Below are 21,398 nucleotides of genomic sequence, written 5' to 3'. Positions count from 1 at the left end.
AGTTTTTTTTTTTTTTTTCAAATGTTTTATTGTTTTTCGCCTGTGGGCCGCATGGAATGTGTGGTTGTAAAGTCATCGGAGAGCAAAAAGTGCATCCCATGGGGAGAGGATCCGGCCTCTATGCCCTTTGTGTTAGGTAGTAGTATAGTTTGCTGGCTAGGCTTTTCTTAATGAAAGGGTCAAGAGATAAATATATCGACTATATTTTCTGGGTGGAAATTATCTTTTTTTTTTTGGTGAACGGGTGGAAATTATCCAAGAAAATCATACTTCCCCATGTATGATGCCTTGGTGAAAATTACAAACAACAAAACTCTCTTCGACTCTTCCAGAAGAATAGACTTGACACCGATGTCCTACCTTTTTGCAGATCTGGTGCCGTCATTATCACGACAGATGAAGCAACCGATTCAGGAGAGATTAAGAAACAGAACTTTGAATGATATTAAAGGTAAGATTACTAATTCTTAACCAGCAGACCAGTGCCACTAATGATTGAGACCCCATATCGTAACTTAGAGGAAGCAAGATCCATTCTAAGTGGACTCTAGTTTGATCAACTGGGTTTCTCTGTGAAAGCCTCTTAATAATAATCATTCAAAAGTCAGTAATGCTAAAAAGATCTGTTTCTAAATGGTCCTCCTTACAAATATGGAACTGAAAGACTAAATTCACTACTGCTTTCTCTTCTTGCCAGTCACCAGAACCCAGAAACATAAAACAAGATATAAAACTCGAACGATAGACAATGTACAAAACCCCTTTCTGGGCTTTTCGGTTTCAATCTGCTTTCTGCACGGTAGTTTTAAACAGAAGGATGTAGAGCTTATGATGATTCATTGAGAAATATAAGAACCCTCCCACCGAGTGCGTCACGAAAGACCCAAAACTGGTTCCCACGATGCAATGCCAAGCCGGTCCATATACCCCATCAAATTCCTGTAGCATCAGAACCCAAAGCCCAAGAATGGAATCACACATTTCTACCAAGAACACCGAAAATCCCAAAAAAAGAAGAAAAAAAAATAAAAATTGCAGGTTAGATTGCTCACCTTCTTGAGAGTTAAGGCTAATGTCTTGGAAGTGCACTTATCAAGGCCATGGTATGTATTATGTGCACAAGTCACGGCATGGATCTGCATAAAAGGTGGCATGTCGACGGCGACAACTTTCACACCGACGGTGGAGAAGAACTCACCCAACTCCATCTGTGAATCACAGAATGAATTTCTTCTACCATGGAGCGAGACTGATGACCTCCTTGGCTCATCTTTTTCTCTGTGTTCTACTACCTTATCTCTCTCTTTTCCCTTCTCTGTTTTGCTCTGCTTCTTTTCCATGTTGACTTGCTGCTTCTGTTGGTGGTGGTGGTGGTTGCGGTAGTTGTTCTTAAGGAAGGACAGGGATGAGGAATCTGCATTGGCGGAGAGTGTCATGGCTTTAGCTTGCAGATGGGAGTCGACACGAGGAGAAGGATCTGCTGCGGTTTTTAAGGTTGCAGTTGCAGAGGGACGGCGTCTTTGAACATGGGCTTGATTTAGATTCCATTTCGAGTAATGGGAAGTGATTCTGTTGAGTGTGGAGGAAGGGATAACGGGATCCTGGGGAGACGAGAAGGAGGGTTTCTTGATGAGTGTTGTGGCTTTGGATTTGGTTTTGGGTTGCTTTTTGCAGGTTAGATCCATCGCTGATGCAAGCCTTGGGGTCTCTGCAGATTTGCAGCAGTTGCTAGGTGTGAGTCGTGTGACTTTGTGAGTGTGTGACGACGATGAATACAATGTGCTAAAATGCGCCTCCGTGTTTCCCTATTACCATTTGTAGCGTGAGACATGCTTGTGGATAAAAAACAGACACGGGAATCGTGACCAACTGACGATGATGGGCTGGGGTTTGTATCTTTGCGTGCTACCCTTCTCTAACTTGCGCATGAGTGCCTTTGTTTCCCTTTGACTGTTGACCTGAAATGTTTTTGCTGTTTGGAAGCGAAGATATTCCATGAAGACTCGCCACTGCAGAGGGCATTATTGACGATTGAATCCTGATTCCTGAGCAGTGAAACGTATTAAGATTTTTTTTTTTTTTTGGGATTAAGAGCTTCTTATATACGAGGATGCAAATGAGAATATTAATGCCGCCAAATGAGTGCAAACCAAAGATCTTCCTGTGGAGGTTGGGCATTTAACCGCTTTACTAACCCATCATTGGCAACGTATTCAAAATTTCACATGAATGGTTTGGACTTTGGACAGGGTGTTGATCGGTTCTTTCAAATCTCAAATCTTGTTTGTAAAACTGTGAAACCTTAGAAGACAGCAATAACCATTTTTGTACGAAGCCAACAATAACAATAAGCGATAATTAGGGAAAGTCTATGATTTTTTATATTTTTTATTTGGTAATCAAATTTTTCATTGAAAGTTGAGGAAAATTGAATACATAGATCAATTAACCAAAGAGAGAAAGATAGTCAGATTGTCTTGGGTTTAAGAGACATGGCCTTCCTAACTTAGAAAGTAAGCACATTTAGCAACAAAGACAAAATAAAGAGGACTAAGAAGTTGAGATACAAAGAGTACATGTGAAACAATTGATTGTACTTCCAATGTATCATCCATAGAAGGAGAAGCAACTATTATGAGGGAGGCACAAGTAGACTTAATGATCACATTGGAAAATCCTTCTGCCATAGCCCATTGAGTTGAGTTGCAAAGAGAACTGCCATAGATTCAGCTTGAAGATTGTTCACTAAGGAGAAAGGGATTGAGATAGCTCCATAAATCTTCTTATATCTATTTAGAACAATAAACCCCAGTCTCCCATGGTAGTTGTCAATAGAGGATTCACATCCTATGTAATTCATTTCACTACAATTTCCTTGTAATTTCCCAATTCAAACTAAATTCCTTTCCAAACCAAATTGATTCCTTAATGCCACGGCAAACAAGGGGGAATGACTCAAAGAAAGGGTTTATGAGGTGTGCCGCCGGCCCCTCAAGATAACTGGCCCCAATACCGCACAAAATGACTCAAGAAACTCCTTCGATCTTCCTTCCAAGGGAAAGTCTATGATTTAGACAGAGACAAGAATTGGAGCAAAGTCACGGAAACTGACAATAATGAAATACGATTGCACTAGCACCTAATGGATACTTTTTGGGATAGGGAATTAGCTAGTGGTTATAGACTATTTTTTTTTATTGGTAAGAGAATTTCCATTGAAACGAACAAGAATGACTAATGACGCTCTGGTTACAAAGACCAAGAAGCCATTAAGTTGAATTAGGCCAAATCATCATGCTTGCCATAGATGATGCCTTTCTAGCTAGAGCATGGACAACATAGTTTGTCGACCTAGAAATGCGCTCTAAAACAAAAGAATTAGGCCCGCTTACAAAATAATGTTGGATATATTAGTCGGAACACAAAAAGAGGGGTTAAGGAGGCACTTTGTCAATTCCTCACAATCGGACTTGAGAATAACTTGACAATGCCTAACTTTAATGAGCTCAAGAAAACTCATCCTCAGGGCCCTACTTTCACCTATCAGAACCGAAGAGCAATTCAATTTATCCAAACAGTCCCACAGTGAAGGCCTGTGTCATCCAGGAAAATACCACCCCTCCCCCCCCCCACCTGGGGGTATTAGACCAAAACGACTGGATCCAAAATTGGAGTTCTTTTCCACTCCTGCTTTGAAAATTGGCTTATCTAGAATCTAGATTCAAGTCGATTCAGTCCGATATATATATATATACATGCCACGTGAATATTTACCAAAAAGGAAATGCCATGTAAACGGTTTCTCTCTCTCTCTTTTCTTTTTTCGTTTTTGTTTTATAATTATTTCTAGAACTCTGTGTACCGTTAGTAGCTTAATAAAAGGACAGCAAACCGATTCACCTTCCGTTAACGGGGGAATGAGGAGGGAAATGGAGCTGCTTAGGCTTTCAAAATTCAAGGTTCACCTTCGCGCCCTAATCTCTGAAGTTCGAGAGCTCAGGGTAAGATCCTAACCTTCTTCTCTCGATCCGCCTTCATTTTTCGATTTTGTCCTTGTTCATCTCTCCATGAAAATTTCCAGGAGAGGGAAAATTGTAGCAGGGAACAACTGAACCGTTTGATCCAGGTTTATTCTTATCCACTCACCTTGTCGCTGTTTATTCAATTCGATCTATTCCATAGTTTGTCTTCAAATCATGATGATTGAATTCAGAAGCAAAAGGAAACGGAGGAGGAATATAGTAGAAAGTTACAGGCGCTGCAGGCAGAATTTGCGTCTTCAGAGGAGTCGCGGAACAGATTCGAGAGGAAGGTCGCTGAAACTCCTCCTATCACGAGCATGATTTTCCATCTCTTATTAAAAATTTCTGAGAGATAGATTCTAGTTCTCACAGTTTTGATCTACCTGGATTTCTAATTATATCTGCAAACTCAACCTCTTATCCGGAATGAACTGCAGGCTGGTTGTTTATTATTGTGAATCCACTTTCATTTTTTACAGGTCAAACACCTTCAGGATGACAATGCTTTACTCGAAAACAAGCAAAAGGATTTGAAAAGAACTATTGATGGCTTGCTTCAATCAAGGGAGGGTTTCAGTAGCCTGTATCAGGTTCGTATCAGTTCATTTCTTTAGTGTGTGCGGATCTTTTTAAGTACATAGCCTCTTCTTGACCAATGAAAATCCCCAACTAAAGTTTAATTATCTCATCCAAATGGACTCCTTTGCAATTTAGAAAACCAGTGTACACGAGAGTGGCATAGAAAAGTTTGATGGATAGATACAGAGCCAAAGAATAAACAGGTTCATCGAAATATGATGCAGTTGTCCATCTACAGGCATCGTAGATTGGAACAGCATAAGTAGTCTAGGACAACAGATATGGTGCACACTTGACAACCGTACCTGTCATTGTAGGTCATGAACTTTGTGGTACAGAAAATTAACTTCAATCCTAGCAGCTCAGCCCTTCTAAGGTCCAAGTCCAGCATCTTTTCTTGAGGGACTCTTAAGAGGCCTTTGATACACTCTCTATTTTATGCCTACACGTATCTTAATTTTCTTTTAGTTTTTTGGTGGTTTTTACTTTTATTTTTTGAGAATGATAGACTATATGTATGAAAAAGATTTCAGTCTCACAAATCTGTTACTGATTTCCAATTTACACTGTTGATATGTTTATTGAATGATGAAGTTCCCTCGTGTGCCTTATTTTGTGTTTAAATCCTTGCTGGAAACTACGCAAAGTTCTTTCTGCTCCAAAGCTTCATCACTGAACTCTGCTTCCCTGAAACAAATTTTGATATTTGACATGAAACCTTGGAGACTTATGCGAGGATCTTTGCATACCGTTGTATTCCAGTAGATATTGAGTTGTAATGGAGTTTCTTCAATTTCAAAGCTTGTGAAGTTATTTCTAACCTCTACATCCAGGAAAGGATGTTTCTCAGGCATAGTTCTGCATATTGATATGGTGAGATTTAGGCTGAGTGGCAATTTGTTTACATTCTGCTAGACAGTTCCCATGCTGTACCAGTTTCTCCTTCATGCTGGAATCTGAACATGATTCATTTATATGCTAAAAAAAGGAGCTCCTTCTTTACCAAGAATTTGCCTTTCGAGTCCAAAGTAAATGATTCGTATTCACTAATGAAATATGCTTTCCAGGAATCTACTTGTGAAATGAGACGAACAATTGAAACAAGAGATAGAAAGATTGTCATTCTTTCAGATAAGCTCCATGCTCACTTATCATTGTTTGAATCAATAGAAAAGGAAGCTGCTTCTGTGAAGCAACTGGTAGACAATGTGCAACAAATTGTGACCGAAAAAGAGGAAGTAGGCATGTAATTTGATGAACTAATTCTTTTTAAATACTCATTTAAGATTGAGGAGATAGAAATGACATTTTCATGTAAAATTTCATTTGTCTAAAAATTTTAAAATAACTGTCCTCCTTAACTTTGATATTTTATCCAGTGCATGGGCTAAAGACAAAACTGAACAAAGTTTCAGCAGTTCACAGAGATCTTGTTGGTATGTGAAAATTCTAACTGCACTTGTCATAATTGATCTTTGGGTCTAGCTTTCAACAAGGCACTGCTAGATATTGTATTTCTCCCATGTTAATTAATCCTGTAATTGTGGTCCACCGTGGATGTCAATATTTGAGCCTGTAGTTGTCAAGGTGAAACTTAGACCCTGGGTGTCCAGGTGCCTTATGCTGGAAGGATGCCTTGTGAGTCTTGTGTTCCTTTTTCCTCTCCTCCAGCTTCTAGATTGCCTAGACTCCATGACGACTTGTTGAATTCTTAACAGGAATTTTATTAACTCATGGATCAATTTGTTAAAACAAATTTGTGAAACCCCATGTTACACCAATTTTTCTTTTTCATTGCAGAAAAGATTAGCTTCATGGAGAACAAGCTGAGGGTTAATCAAAATGAGCTTTGGAGAAAGGATAAAGTAATATCAGAATTAGAAGGACAGCTTGAATCAGCAAAGCTCAGTAACCATCTCCAGCCACAAATTGAAGAAATATCCGTTTTACCATTTATGGGTTTATATATCAGATACTGATATGAAAGAGTGATTGCGCAATACAGTTTGGTTTATTCCTTCCAGTTGTTTAATTTTGACTGGTCGTACCTTCAGAAAGCTCTATACTTTAAGGAAGATGTTATACAGAACTTAATGGCAGAGAAAAAGGTCTGGTTTTAAGAGTTTTTTGTTCTTCCATTTCTCTATGATTTGGTTTACTTGGGAAATGAGTGATATTTGAAGAAAAAATTTCTTTTTTTTTTTTGGGAATGGACAGGCATTGGAATTTGGAGCACGAAGCTCAGAGATTATATTCCAGAAAATTCAGCAAAGTATCATGAACATGAATTCTGAGGTTAGAAAGATGGAACATAATTTTTGTTTTCTGACCATTCAGAAAAATAGTTAAATTCAAGATTCTTATGAGAAGTTTCATCCTAAAAGTATTTGGTGAAAAGAATCCTTAGAATCTTTTATTATTTTTAGACAGCAAATAATCTGTTACATTAAGCATGCACATGAAAGAAGGAATCCAAAATTTAATAGGAATCCAGCCAGTCTGAATTATTTTGTTGTAAAGCTACCATCAATTTATTCTCCCAACCATGCAAGGAGAAAGAGAAGAGAAAAAAGAAAGGAAAAAGAAAGAGAGATTCTATGGTTGTAATTTATCTGTATCAATAGCCTTTTGTATGTAAATACCCAACTGGATATCGTTTGGTAATAGACACCTTGCTTGTGTATACCATACTTCTTATACCATTCATGGTCTGTTTATGATCTTTTTTCCTTGCACAACATGTTAACTACAGTGATGGACACTGCTTTTCTGAAAAACATGCTTGGCTATGGCCAGCATAAAAGGTACTTCTCCTCGGTTCTCGAAGGCAAAGAAGAATGTGCAGAAATGAGCAAAAAGGAAAATGATAGGTACAGTAGATACTCTTTTGATTGAGTTTCATGACATTAGGTCTTTGCCAAACTCCATTCAGTTTCATACATTTGCATACCGTCCACACACACACACATTCATGCATACATGTGTATATCAATAAGTACTTGAGGCTAGTAGGCACCATCCCGGCATGCGGGAGCTATTAGGATATATGTGTTGAAATGCAATCCATTAGTTGATCCACATTATGTATGGCACATGAAGGGATGGCAAGTATCATTATTTTCTATGACAAAATAATACATAAACTAGTAAAGCTTTCCACTGAGGTGTTGCAATCATAAGCTGTTTGGTGTTGCAAATGTCGCTCTTGCAATGGTGGATGTCATCTTAGTCATGTCCTACTAGTAGTCAACTCTCCAACTGCATAAGTAGTAGTAGTACATTCTACTGCAGCTTGACTAGTAGTGGAACCTCCTACTACACCTTTTTGAGTTGTGCTCAGACTCAAAGAAACACTTTAAAGAGATGATCAAATAGAGGGCACAAAAATCTGTCATTTATAAGAGTAAACACATAAAAGAAGAGAATAAGAAAGAAGGAATAGCTCTTGGAATCACACTCTTTAGGTGCAAATAACATCCTATATATAGAAGAGATGCTCCTTTGGAACACCTGTCCAAGGAAGCCCAAGAAATGTGTCTCTCAAGGAGACACGATAAATGAAAGTAGTTGTTACTCACACTCAGTGCATACTGGATGCCACCCAATGCAGTATTTTGATAACTTCAGTAATGCATCAGAGGATGCCAATCTGACACAAATTACAAGAGCTTGCAGGATGCTAGACAGATAGTGGGGTAAAGTCCCTGTCAGAGCCCAACATTTGATGCATTCCAACAGGCATTTGGCATGCATTGGATGTTAGAAAAATCTTATTCAATGACAACAGAAACAAAATCCAGATGTAAGTCTGGTTCAGCATAAAAGAGATTTCACACCCACACACCCCCCCCCCCCCCCCCAAGACCTTGCTTCACCTCACCATGCCACAACCTAGCCCAGCTAGCCTAGTTCACAATTTGTGTTAAACCAATTCATAGGCATTTTTGGAACCTGGAGGAGAACATCTTCTCTTCAAGGAATCCATCCTTTGCAGTTTCCATTTCAAAATATTAACACCTCTTCATTCACCTCCATTTACAATGTGGGACTAAAGTTCCCACACTCAAATGTTTTGCTATAAAGCAGTTTTGGAGAGGTTATGGGTTCAAACCTTGTGGGAGACAAAATAAACAAGACAAATTTTAGAGAAGGGCAAGGAGGTGCCTAGCATGGCTCAAACAGAGCTGATTGGAAGGCAAGAATCCATGTAGCTGATGTCATTTAGTTGGGACAAGGCTTGATGATGATGATGATGATGTAAGGAGGTGTTTTGAAATTTCTGAACACATACATATTTTTCTAATAAAATTTGTGCTTGCTAGCCAGAACTGGGTATGTGGTCCAGGAGATTATGGAAGGTTCTCCCTGTAAGGATCCTGGGCATAGAGCGGAAAATACAGGTTTGTTCATATACTTTCTGCTACTCCATATTGAAATTACATTGTGTGGATGAGTTGGTTCTCAGTTAAGTCCGTCAACAAAGTAATCAACTACTCATAGAGTATACTTCATGTCTCTTCTGTGGAATATTTCATCAAGGGTCACTGGTGTGAGATAAAAGTTTAATCTGTAAAGTGCAGTAATTTGAAGTGAATGATGACAACCATAACTAGTGTTGAAGCAAATACCTTTTACATTGAAGATCAATAACCATTTGGTTGTTTGTAATGCAGTTTTTTACTATCAGAATTTCTTTTCGTGTTGTGTATTATCTTTTATTTTATCTAATTTTTTTACAGAAAATAAAACCGAAGTTTGTTTGTTGTGGTCGTGACATATTTCCATTCCAGTTTAGGTCAACTTTACTGCCAACTTGATACTCCCTTGACAAATTGTCATATTTTTTTTTTTTCATTTTTCATGTGACTTTGTGTTCACATTATTCCATTTCTTTCCAAATGGAGCCTTTGATATTTCCTGCATTTGAAATCTTCAAGGCTTTCATGGAATATCATGGACCACATGGAACAAGTTCAGGAGCTAAACATGTTCCACCATAAGTTTCTGAAATAAACATGTGCTAGGATTACTTAGTGTTTTGGTACTTGTTTGTCTAACCATGGCTAGGATTACTTATATGTTTAGGTACTTGTTTGTCTAACCATGGCTCCAACGTGAAAGAGAGATCAACCAAACACCAACCTCTGAGTAACCCAATAAAAATGAGCCTTGTCCTCATAATTGAGAACAAGTGAAGTTGAAAATAAACAAAACAAATGGCAATGATCCTTCTAAAGCAGCTGCACTCGGTAGTTAACCTGTTTGAATTGCTGTGGTAGTTGTATCCATTAGCAGTCTCTTGTAGGCACCATTGATGAATTGGCCCCCCAAAACGATAGTTTCTTATGTCCTACATCATATACTTTCTGAATGATCTTCAGGTTGTGGATTGCATCATTGTAGTTCTGCTATTATTTCTGCTTTCTGTGAATCAATTTCTCATTCTTGATTCAATATCTGATGCAATTACATCACAATATGAGGATTATTTTGATTGGGATAAGTCTATGGTTGGGTTGGACCTGTGGTCCCATGGGTTTTCTATGTAATATGCCACTTTTATGGGCCAAACTTATGGATAATTAGGTTGCATACATGATTGATGTTTTAGTTCTGCTTTATTTTGGTGTTTTTGTTCCTAATTTGAGACTGAACTGGTTTAATCTAATGGCTGGATTAGGACTTTGTTTTGAGTCTATTTCAGTTTCATAGGTAGCTTAAGTTACACAATAGGCTAGGATTAGGTTAGGCTTCCCTTTTTAGTCTAGGATGTATTTTGAGCGTTTTAGATAAGATTCTAAGCACAAGCATGGAACACGAATTTGGTAAAGAAAAAGTTTTTGCTGCTTTTCTCTTCTCCATTAAATATTTGCCTTGCATTTAATCAATTGTGGGGTCATCCCATTGAAAATTTATGGTGGAACCCTGGGTGATTTGTTGATAAATTGGTGTTTTATATGATCAAAAGTTCAACATGACGCACTATGAAGCCTAGGTGAATCTTTTAAAGGTCTCCATTGTTGTTTGTTTGCAAAAAAAAAACAATCGTAAGCGAACGGTATCGTAGTAATGGGTGATCTCAGATATGCACTTTAATTTAACCTCTTAATAATAATGGAGATGATGATTCAAATTTGTTAACAAATTAATTAAATAAAAAACGTCCTAATCCATCATCTAATGGATAAATTAAGACTAAAGATAATAAAATATAACAACACATAAATAAAAGAATAACAAAGAATAAAGTAGAATTAGGTATTTTTGATGGCTGGGGGGTTATGCTGAAATATTGGTAAATAACAAACAATAGACCTTAAAAATTGGTGATGGACTGGGGTTATGTGTAAATCCTATTGATTGGAGGGGTGTTGGTGGGAGAAGATTATTGGGTTACTTGATCTTTGAACTTCAATAATAAACTTGAGCGAAATTAATCTCAACACTAACACAGATCTAGATGATCTAGATTAATTGCTGGACGAGAAAACAATCCTAACTTGAAACTTGAATTGACTTGTTGCATTATATGAAAATTAAACCTAAACATTAATCTAGTTGGAATCACAAGCAATAAGAAACTGAAGCCTATATAGAAAATGTTACTCCTGCTATAAAAGTTTTGATGGAGATGTTCCTTTTATAGAGTTTAATGGATATAAATCTTGAAGGGTTTAAAGTATCGGTATTAGTATTGTATCGGTGGGTGATTTTAAGAGCGTATCGTTGTATCGTATTGTATCGTTGCTAATGTATTTTAGTGTAATTCAATGGAGAGATGTATGTATCGTTGGGTAATATGATAGTATGAGTATGTATAGTATCGTGGGATACTTTAAACTTGTTGAGAGTTTATAAACTGAGTTCTATTATAAAATTAGGGTTTTGGATACTAATGGATGATTAGAGAGATGGACGAGATTACGTTGGTTTGAGGATCAAAGTGTGAGCTCTCCTCCAAAATAGCTTGTGGACAGGATGACCATTCGATGGGGTTGTCAATTGATGAGACATTCAAAGGGGATTTTTCCTCTTCCTTCTCTGAATATATTTGTTTCCTCTTTTTCTTTCTTTGATCAAGTCCAAATAGGAATAAGATATTAAGTATGAAGGACTCTTTTCTCCATTAGGACTTCTAATAATACCTCAGATTTGATTGATAATTTCTAATCTTAGCCGTAGATCAAAATTACTTATTTATTTCTAAAATATTTTGGAGTTGACCCATAATCACATCTCTAGCATCATGCTTGGATCAGGCCATTTTCACACTTGAGTAGTTGAACGGACCTCTTGACGTGTAAAATTGCATGTTTCATACCCAAAAATCCAAATATTTGCTTAAATCTTGAAAAGTCGTAAAATCTGCAAAAACAACATAAGACCCAAGGTAGCTAAGATTTCACATATAAATGTGCTCATTAGATCTCCCACACTTAGACTAAGCTTGTCCTCAAGCAAGATTAAAAGAAAAAATACAAATGCAAGTAAGAAACTAATGCAACAAAATAAATCCTAACTCACTTTCGTAGGAATCACGATTACACTTAGATGTGAAAGCTTTAAACCACTAGGTTCCCCTAGAGGCAGTTTTGTCTCGTGGATGTTTACAGAGAATATACATCCAAAATTCCAATTTAGCTCAAAATAAAACATTGCAAATTTCAATTCTAACAATTGGTAAGTACTTATATAGGATCAATAGCTATGACAATTTTTTTCACAATTAATTTTAGATCCCCCACACTTGAACTTTATTACCCCATATTGATTCTTGAGACTAAGCATATATCTCAATCAAATACTCACCTTATATCTTTAGTACACCTCTCCTTAAGCAAAACCACTTATAGAGTAAGGGGACCAAGGACTTAGGTTTTGAAGTATTTTTTACCAAACAATTATACCAAGGCATTGATGACACTTGCATTTATTTATTTTTCCTTTTGAGTAGTGAACTCTACTTTACTCCACTATGGTTGGCTTGAATGACATGGTGGAACAAACACCAGAAACTCAAGCTACTTTGTAGCCTTGCTTTGCATATATGCCCACATAGATAGTGATGCGAGAGTTCTTTTCAATAATCTCATTCCTAAAGGTTTTGATCAAGTCACCTCAATTCCTGAGTTGGAGTGCTCTGTCCAGTTCCAAGGAATTCAACTTTTACTTTTACTCTTTTTTTTTCATGCCATACAAAAAAATTGATCTCAACTTCTGACCAAAGGAACAAGGACCCACAAAACCCATAGATGGTCCAACACCTTAAGTTAAGGGCCTTTTATTTTTCTGAGGAAAGTCTCATCTCAACATATATACAAGTTTTGTTTTTTGGATGAATAACATACATACAAGTTACCTTACTCTCAAAAGGGTTTTTATGTGTTCACGATGGGTAACAAAATCACTCTCATTTCACACATCATAGCAATTGAAAGACTATGTACACTAATCAAAAGTCAAAGTTAAAATCTACAAGGAAGCTATACCCCCCACACTTAAGTAATGCAATGTCCTCAATGCATGCATGAAAAGATGAACAAGGAAGACAAATGAGGGGTATACCTTTCAGTCAAGATGTGCTTATCATGTGAAGCTTTAGTATTATCTTCAATATCAATGTATGATGGGGAAGATACTCCAAATAAGAAAAACCATGAATAGAAATGTCATCCCTAAAGACTTCAAGAAAAACCTTCATCATGTAAGAGAAAATCCTCATCATATGTTGAGGTTCTCTAGAAGGTTTAGCATCGTTCATAAGATGACTATGATGTTGTACAATGGAAGAGCTTAGACCTTTGATATGAGTGATAGACCAACTCAATGCTTCTCTATTATCATTCAACAGTGTGATCAACTCTTCTGCTTTGTCAGAAGTTAAATTAGAGAGAACAATGACAGGAAGAGAATTATCTTGTCCTAAGAAAGCATACTTCAAATAAGAAGGCAACTCTTTCAATTCTAGCTTGGGGGGTTCAATTATTGAAGGCTTGGGAATGGATATGGAGATGGATAGGGGTTTAATAGGCTCCAAAGGTGTGTGAAAATTTATGACTTAAGAAAAGAAAGTTTCACTATCATCATCCAACATATCCATACATTCTTAAAATTCAGAATCAAAATCAATCTCATAGTTGGTAATCAAATCATTAGGAAAATTCAAAGACTCCTCAAGCATATTGATCTCTTCTTTTATATGTGGTTGCTTCCCTATCTTGAACATATTAAACTCCACAGTTCGATTTTTAAAAGACAATCGTAAGTGGCCATTTCGATAATTGATTAATGCATCACTAGTAGCCAAAAATAGTCTTCCTAGAATTATTGGGATTTCATCCTTGATTGAAAAACGTTTAGTATCTAGCACAATGAAATCAACTGGAAAAATAAATTTTCTCACCTTTAGTAAAACATCTTCAACCATCCCTTTAGGAATCTTAACTGACCTATCTGCCAACCGAAGAGTAGTTCTAGTTGCTTTCAATTCTCTGAATTTTAGTTGCTTATAAACATGGTAAGGCAAAAGATTTACATTGGCACCAAGATAAAGTAAATCATGCTCAATGTATGTATTGCCTATGACACAAGCTATGGTATGGCTCCCTGGATCCTTATACTTGGTTGCTACAGGTTGAGTAATTATGGAACTGATGTTACTGAAGAACGCTTTTTTGGGAACGCTAGTGATTCTTTTATGAGTGCACAAATCTTTCAACACTTTCGCATAGGCAAGAATCTGGGATATGACATTTAAAAAAGGATATTCACTTCTACCTTTTTGAAGACATCAAAAAATTTCTCCATAGTTGCAATCTTCTTCTTATTAACTAGATGGTTAGGATAAGGGGCCTTAGGAATATAAGGATTTTAATTTGAAATTTGCTCTTTTCTCATTGTTTCAGATAGTGGTTCAGCAAACTTATGTACTGCTACAGTGATCGGCTCATCCTCAACTTCTATGGGTTTCTGAGATAAACCCTCATTAGGAGATACTTGAACATTCTCCTCATCTCAATGGTCACTAATCTTGTTCTTTTTATTAATATGTGACTCACCTATTAAATACTCTTTCCCACTTCTTAATGCAGACACAAAATTAATTGAAGCTAAGGAAGAAGGGGAGGATTCAACTTGGTTGACTTGATTTGGTAAATTTGATGGTCTTTGTTGAATATGAATCCTAGGATTTAATTCAGGTTGGTTAGGCATTTTACCTTTTTCTCGCTTAGACAAAACATTTGCAAGAGTGGAAATCTGTTTTCCATATTATGTATAAAAGTCATGAAGGTGCTGGAAAGTACTTTCATATTCTTCTCTACGGTAGAGAAACAAGAAAACTCCGGATTATTACCTCTGTTGAAACCAAATGATGATTGATTTTGTGCAAAATGAAGCATACGAGGCACAATAGGTGAATTGACTGGCCTAGCTAAATTGGCATTCTGAAAATTAGGGTCTTGAGGGAACTGGAAATTTTAATTATGAGAAAATTGTGCACTTTGTTGTTGAGGGGCACCAAATTGATTTTGTCTGGAATAATTGCTATAATCCATTTTGGTTTTGCTCTTGAGACCATGATTCTTCCACCCAGGATTGTACGTGTTACTGTACGGATTTGGAAACATCGCACTGACATTTTCATGTTGGCCTCCATAATAGTTAGGGCATTCCTCAATTACATGTGTAGGAGACTGACACCATGCACACATAGCAATAGATTTGTCAATAAAATGTGCTTGACTTGGTGGTGGTGGTGGTGGTGCAGCTTTTACTACCAAAGTCTCGTATTTTTTCAAAAGATTATCTATTTGTGATTCCTTATGAACTTGGCTGTCAGTAAAATATTCCCTATTGGTCCTTTCAGATTCTTGGGTTGACTCGCATTCTCTAATTCTATGATTTCTATCTGTTAGGTCTAAAAGAAATTCCCAAGCTTTTGAATCATCAGTGAACGATGCAAATCCTGTGGGGCACATAGATTCCAAAAGTTGCTTAGTTTGATAATCGATACCCTCATAAATTATTTGGCATAAATGCCATAATTCTATACCGTGGTGAGGGCATTCTTGGAGAAGGCTTTGGAACCTCTCCATTAACTTAGCAAAGGACTCATTGGGCTTTTGACGAAATTGAAGAATGTCATTTTTTATTTTATTCGTCTTGGAAAAAGGAAAGAATTTCTTCAAGAATAGGACAATGAATTGTTCCCATGTGGTAATGCTATCCCGAGGTAAGCTATAAAGCCACTTTTTGACTTGGTCCTTTAATGCAAATGTAATAAATCGTAGTCTTACGGCTTCATCAGTGAGTTGTTGTACCTTTATAAGGACACAAACCTCCTCAAACTCCCTTTCTGGCTACTCAAACCCCAGATCCATCTCTGTCAACCTTCACGGGGGGCGAAACCTAATTTCCACAGCCCAAATAGTCAATTATCTACAAATCAGTTACTACCCATACCCTCCTAACAATGGCATTCCAGTTTCATTGAATTTTGATCAACCAAACACCAATTTTTCTCTTTATAAGAATGAAAACTCCAACCTAAATTGCTACAACTCAAAATCAGATCACTGTCCACCATTAAAACTTAATGAGATCTTCCCTGTTAGACTCCCCTACAACCACTCGGCATTACCCCCATCATCAAAGCCTAGGTCCTACCAAACCCGAACTGTAAGTTGACCATAAGACCTTATTTGAGCTAGCCGAATCTGCCTGTTCATAGAAGACTCTGGCCATAGGCTTCTACCTTGACTCCTACCAATCTAGAACTACGTCAACATCTATAGGAAGACGTGCCTCATCAGAGTTTGTCGCGCATAACTGTGCATAGTTTGCTTTAAAATTATTAGTAGTAGCAAGCTTCATTATGGCCCCATATTATATGTCTCAACCTTTTGGTATTGAAGCTAGGATCACTTGAGTATTTAAGTTTTCTGACATTCACCATAAATTTTTATCCAGAGTTTTTTCCTTTCAAAGGGATTTTCTTTTGAGAGCAGGCCCTTAATCAAATGGGACTCTTCATTGGAGATTTAACTTTCCAAAAACTGCAGTTTGGCATTGTTCTGAATTCTGATTAGTAAAAAGATATTCCCATGAACCCATCCTTCAGCATTATATTCATTTAATTGATGCACCACATCCTCAGAGAACCAATGATCTGCCAGCAAAAACTTCATATCCAGAAGTGATGTATCATGGAAGCCACCAGATCTATTTCAAGTACATGGTGAAGATGTTAGTTTGATTTTTGTCTATGAAACACCAAATAGTAGTAGGTCCATGTGTATCATTATCTTCATTTATTGACTTTATTGATAGCTGTCCTGGCAGATAGGGTCTTCCCTTCTTTCTTTTTTTTTCTCCCCTCTTTTTTACTCACTCCACGATGAATTCTACTTGTTATTCCCCCCACCATACAGCTTTACCTCTGGTTTCAGAGTGCAACTCAGACAATAACCTCCTGCAGGAGAACTGTAACTTCGAGGCCTGCGTATCAGAGGTAAGTAAATCTTTACACATCTGTTAGTAGTTATTCTTGTGGGATTTCTACACAATCTATGGAATACCAGGATTTCATTATGCTGCATCGGTAGCTTGCTTGTTCTCCACCTCTGTCAGTTTGCTTGGATCCTCAATCAGCTGCTAATGTTATTATTGTGCAACTAAATGAAAAGAAGATACCAGGACGTCTGTCTTGTGTAGCTTTTTTTTGTTCTTAATGGTCTCCCATTCTTTGATTATTGCTGCCATTTGTAATTCTCTGGCAAGGGTCAGACTTCAGAATAATTTGGCTATTTTGCCTTCAATGAATCTTTGAAATCCAAAGTGTAATAAAATCAACATCAGGTGGGAAGTAGAAAAACATTTCTCTTTAAATTATTTATCAATAAGCAACCTAGAATTAGTTTCCTCTTTAATCTTACAGGTTAATTGGGATTCATCCGTGCACCGGATAGATACTGAGAATTCAACTACTGAAGCAGACGCATCAGAAATCCAGTGCTAAGTTGTTACTATCATTACGATTTATCTCCACTGTGAAATTGTTTTATATCAGAAATGCCATCTTTAGATGATGGAGTTCGCTGAGAAATAACTAGAAAATTCTCTTTTGATTTCCAGTGGCATAAGTATAATGGACACCAGCAGACCATCCGGAAGCACATTTCAGAATCTAGAATTGGAACTTGCAGCCCACAATTTTGCCACTGAAAGCTCCAGAAAAGATCTGAATCCATTGATTTTGGATATCCAGGTCCAGAACCAGGTCAACCATGGGCATGTTGGGATGTTGATCTTTTTGTGAAAAGAGAAGCTGTGGAGGAGACAAATCAAAAGAGAAAAATAGAAGCTGGGATGAAGTTTGAAAAATTGGATGGACAACTTCTATAATTCTTCAAAAATGACTTTCCTCGCGGCTACTTTATGGCTTACTTGGTAAGTGTTGAGATTTTCGCAGCTATATGCCATACATTTTATCACCACTTCTGTCTTTTACTTTTATTTTACTATATTTGAAGAAATGATCAATCAATTCCTCTACTCATATTGCCCCTTTAAGTTGCATCAGTAGAGTGTGGATCATCTGCACTCCCCACAAGTAAAAATAATAAAATATTTTTAAAAACTAAATTTCATCAACCTAACCCTATGGGTCCCCGTGGTCTGTCGGGGGAGACGAAATCTCTTGCTTCTCTGCTACAAGTCTAATGAGCAAAATCCCATATATGCTATAGAACAATATTGTTTCTTGATTCAGATCTTCATCCTTAGGCAAAGATACAAAAAAATTTCAATGTCAGTTTGGTTTTCTTCCTTGTGCAGTTTTCTTATATTTGTTTGGGATCATAAGAGTTTTGAAATATATATCATTTACCTTTGGCTGAACTTCTATGGTAACCGTAAAAAATGTTTCGATTACATTCAAATATTGAATAAACTTCTGCGAGTTAACGGTAGTTTGAATGCATTTAAAAAGTTACATCGAACAAAATCGCAAGCAAATGATGTGGCTTTAGCTGAATGGACAAATAATAACAACTTGGTGTTAATTTTGCATAAACTTTTAGTCACGATGATCACTGTTTATTCTTGAAGAGCCAATTTTGAAATGCAATAGTTGTTTTTATCAAAAATAATATGGTTAAAGTGTAGCTGAAGAGATGTGTGAATAGGTTAGATGAACGGTTCCAATATTCACTGTCAAATTTATTAAACTAAATTTGAATAGTCCAATAAAATATGGGTTAGTTAGGTTTAACCTGATTCTTGTTAGACGTAATGTCTCTTTCTTTTTCTTCTGTAAATCCTTTCACCTAATATTTCTGCTTTCCTATTTGAGATTATTTATTTATTTGTTTTTTTTTTTTTTCTGTTTAAGGTTTTTTATGGTGAAAAGAACAAAGGAAGAAGAAAGAGACATTATTTTAATTGCCAATGTTGTTTTTTTTTCTTTTCTTTTTAAAAATTTAATTGGTAACAATAAGTTAAATTAATTAACCCATAAATAATGAGAAGAAAATTGGGTAATTTTCACTGACCCCCGAGGTTGGCAGTATTTAGCCAAACAAACTTCACCCCCCGTCGTCACATTACACTTCACATTGCCCTTTTTTTTTATTAAACACTGAATTTTCAATTCAATTCAACTTGCCGGCGGTAGACAGGGTTAGCAACTCTGCCTTAAACAGTTGTTTGCGACTCTGCCTTCATCAGGTTGTTGCCTTCATGTTGTTGTGGTTGCCTGCCCGCCGCCGGTCTCTTTTCGCGGTCTTTGTTTCCCGTTCTTGGCCTGGCCTTTCTTTCGTCGCGTTCTTGTTTCTCGGCCGCTGTTTGTCGCTTCGTGTCGCGGTGTTTCTTTTTCTGCCGGTCCCTTGGTCCTCGTCGCCCCCCTGTGTTCCCTCTTCTTTGCCTGGTTTTCTTCTCGCTCCTCGCTTTCCTTCGTTTTTTTTTCTGGTTTTCGCTTTTCTCCTTTCTTGTTTCTCTTCCCGGTTTTCCGTGCCCGTGCGCTTTGCTGGGTTGTTTGGTTGTGGCTTCGTGTTTGTGTTCTGCGGTTGCTTTGTGGTGTTTGCTGTTCGTGCGGTTTGTCCTTTTCTTTTTTTTTTCTTTTTATTTCCTGTTTTTTTTTTGGGTTTTGTCTTGTGATTTTGTCCTTTGCTTTTCGTGCAGGGGAGGAGTTCAGTTTTTTGACTAAAATGACATAAACCAAACCTCAGGGGTCCAGTTAAAAATTACCCAAGAAAATTTTACTAAACGATTTAGATTTAAGTAATAGATCTCATAGTAGATATTTAGAACCGTTGAACTAATCTTTTTAAAGGTGGATTCTAGATTTTAAATTTCTTTAGGATTAAAATATCTCTAACATATAACATCCGCCACATAAAAATGAATTTAATACTTTTCACTAAATATAACATCCGCCACATAAAAATGAATTTAATACTTTTCACTAAATCCGTTGCTCCGAACTAGTCATCTGGGTTTTTAGTTAGTTGAACTGTAATATTCTCTCGAATATCTCAACTTTTTCCGCTTCTCTGGTATAATGTTTTTATTCTCTTCTTTGTTTTTCAAAAGTGGGCTTTGTAATTATTGTAATTATTTGGTCCCGTTATTCTAATTCCACGCCACGCTGTCATCTCAGCGTGGCAGACGTTTGAGAAATGATTCGTCCCTGATGTGTTACGTCCGTATCCAGAGTATCCACCTGTCACACTTATTAGACAATTTCAAAGCAAAACTCCTCACGTTTTCCGTTGGATTTTTTCTGTTCTTTTTTTCTTTTTCAGTTCCCATTGGACGGCCGATGTGACAATCGGATTCTAGAAGCACTTAAACATGTATTGTGGAGTCTCAAAAGGACTATCCAGCCGAAGTTGTGGTGCTATTGGTGGGGGGGCATAGGAGAAAGTAGAGCCCATACCGATCTAGCAACGGGCACTCCAAAAATAGTGATCCTCGGACTCCTCAATTTGCCCACATCTTTGCGGTCGCATCTCTCGGACCTCTTCTTTTTAGATTTACTCCGTGCTAAGTGCAAAATGAGGCTCAATAAAGCTTCTCACCTTTGGAGGGGCATTGCAGCCCAACATTCCTCCACATTGGACTGGGATATTACTCCTATGCTCTTCTTGTTCATGCTCCTTGGTTCTGTGGCTTTATGTTTGGTTGGATGAGTTGAATTGGCGGTGAAAAGCAGGTCATCGGCGGGGCTAGCGCCTTGATTTGTTGGCAACTATGGCTATCAAGAAATGAATTAATCTTCCAAGGGAAACAAACCTCTCCACAGATGTGTCGGGCGAGGCCCAATTTGTCGAGGTTGTAACTTCGTACTTATCTTCTCGCCCTTCAATGCATGGAAGCAAGAAATGCAAAATCGGCATTGGCTCCCTCCTTCAGGGATATGTGGCTCAACTCGATGCATCTTGGTTGAACTCTAAGGTGGATTGGGTTTCATTATAGGAATTCTAGAGGTGAACAATTGGCTGGTCTCTATTCCTACGATTTTTCCGGGTGATTGGGTGAGGCCATGGCATTAAGAGGGACTTCTTCAATGTCTAGGTGAAGGCTTTGGTGGGTGGCGGAGGTGGATTGCCAACCCTTGCCACTTCATGGTATAGCGGAGGTTCCTATTCCATTCACATGTGGTTAAGGACATCAATTTCTTGGCCTCTAAATTCTTAGATTGTGTGTTTGTTTTTCTCCAGGGAGCTAATTGTGGTTGACTCCCCGGCTAGGATGGTCGTCTCTGCGGGGGAGTTCATTGGCCAGGTCCACTTCTTG

The 21,398-nt window shown here is 37.5% G+C and overlaps 2 protein-coding genes across 5 annotated transcripts; one reads left to right on the top strand and one right to left on the bottom strand.

The window, feature by feature from the left end:
- Positions 1-771: 771 nt before the first annotated feature.
- LOC149020432 (uncharacterized) lies at positions 772-1,881 on the bottom strand. Its single transcript, XM_089148567.1, has 2 exons — positions 1,053-1,881; positions 772-939 (listed from the first exon to the last, which is right to left on the bottom strand). The coding sequence occupies exons 1-2, from the start codon at positions 1,683-1,685 to the stop codon at positions 781-783; spliced, it is 792 nt and encodes a 263-aa protein (XP_089004693.1). The 5' UTR covers positions 1,686-1,881; the 3' UTR covers positions 772-780.
- A 1,885-nt stretch (positions 1,882-3,766) lies between these two features.
- LOC149020431 (RUN/FYVE domain protein) lies at positions 3,767-18,535 on the top strand. 4 transcript variants are annotated; one of them, XM_089148563.1, is made up of 14 exons: positions 3,767-4,001; positions 4,082-4,126; positions 4,214-4,312; positions 4,502-4,612; positions 5,669-5,843; positions 5,981-6,037; positions 6,402-6,538; positions 6,650-6,709; positions 6,819-6,896; positions 7,398-7,471; positions 8,928-9,001; positions 17,033-17,112; positions 17,539-17,619; positions 17,736-18,535. In XM_089148563.1, the coding sequence occupies exons 1-13, from the start codon at positions 3,918-3,920 to the stop codon at positions 17,617-17,619; spliced, it is 1,155 nt and encodes a 384-aa protein (XP_089004689.1). In that variant the 5' UTR covers positions 3,767-3,917; the 3' UTR covers positions 17,736-18,535. The 4 variants fall into 4 exon arrangements, 3 of the variants coding, with proteins under 3 accessions (XP_089004689.1, XP_089004690.1, XP_089004691.1); XM_089148564.1 differs by having other exon boundaries at positions 17,539-17,622; XR_016172190.1 differs by lacking the exons at positions 17,033-17,112; positions 17,539-17,619; positions 17,736-18,535 and adding an exon at positions 9,687-10,656 and having other exon boundaries at positions 8,928-9,642.
- Positions 18,536-21,398: the final 2,863 nt, after the last annotated feature.

Source organism: Hakea prostrata, chromosome 3, assembly GCF_041222555.1.
Source record: "Hakea prostrata isolate BN-2017 chromosome 3, UWA_Hpros_2, whole genome shotgun sequence".
NCBI classification, from domain to species: Eukaryota; Viridiplantae; Streptophyta; class Magnoliopsida; order Proteales; family Proteaceae; genus Hakea; species Hakea prostrata.
Note: the sequence above shows the minus strand (reverse complement) of the source record. Positions and strands in the feature narration are given on the sequence as shown.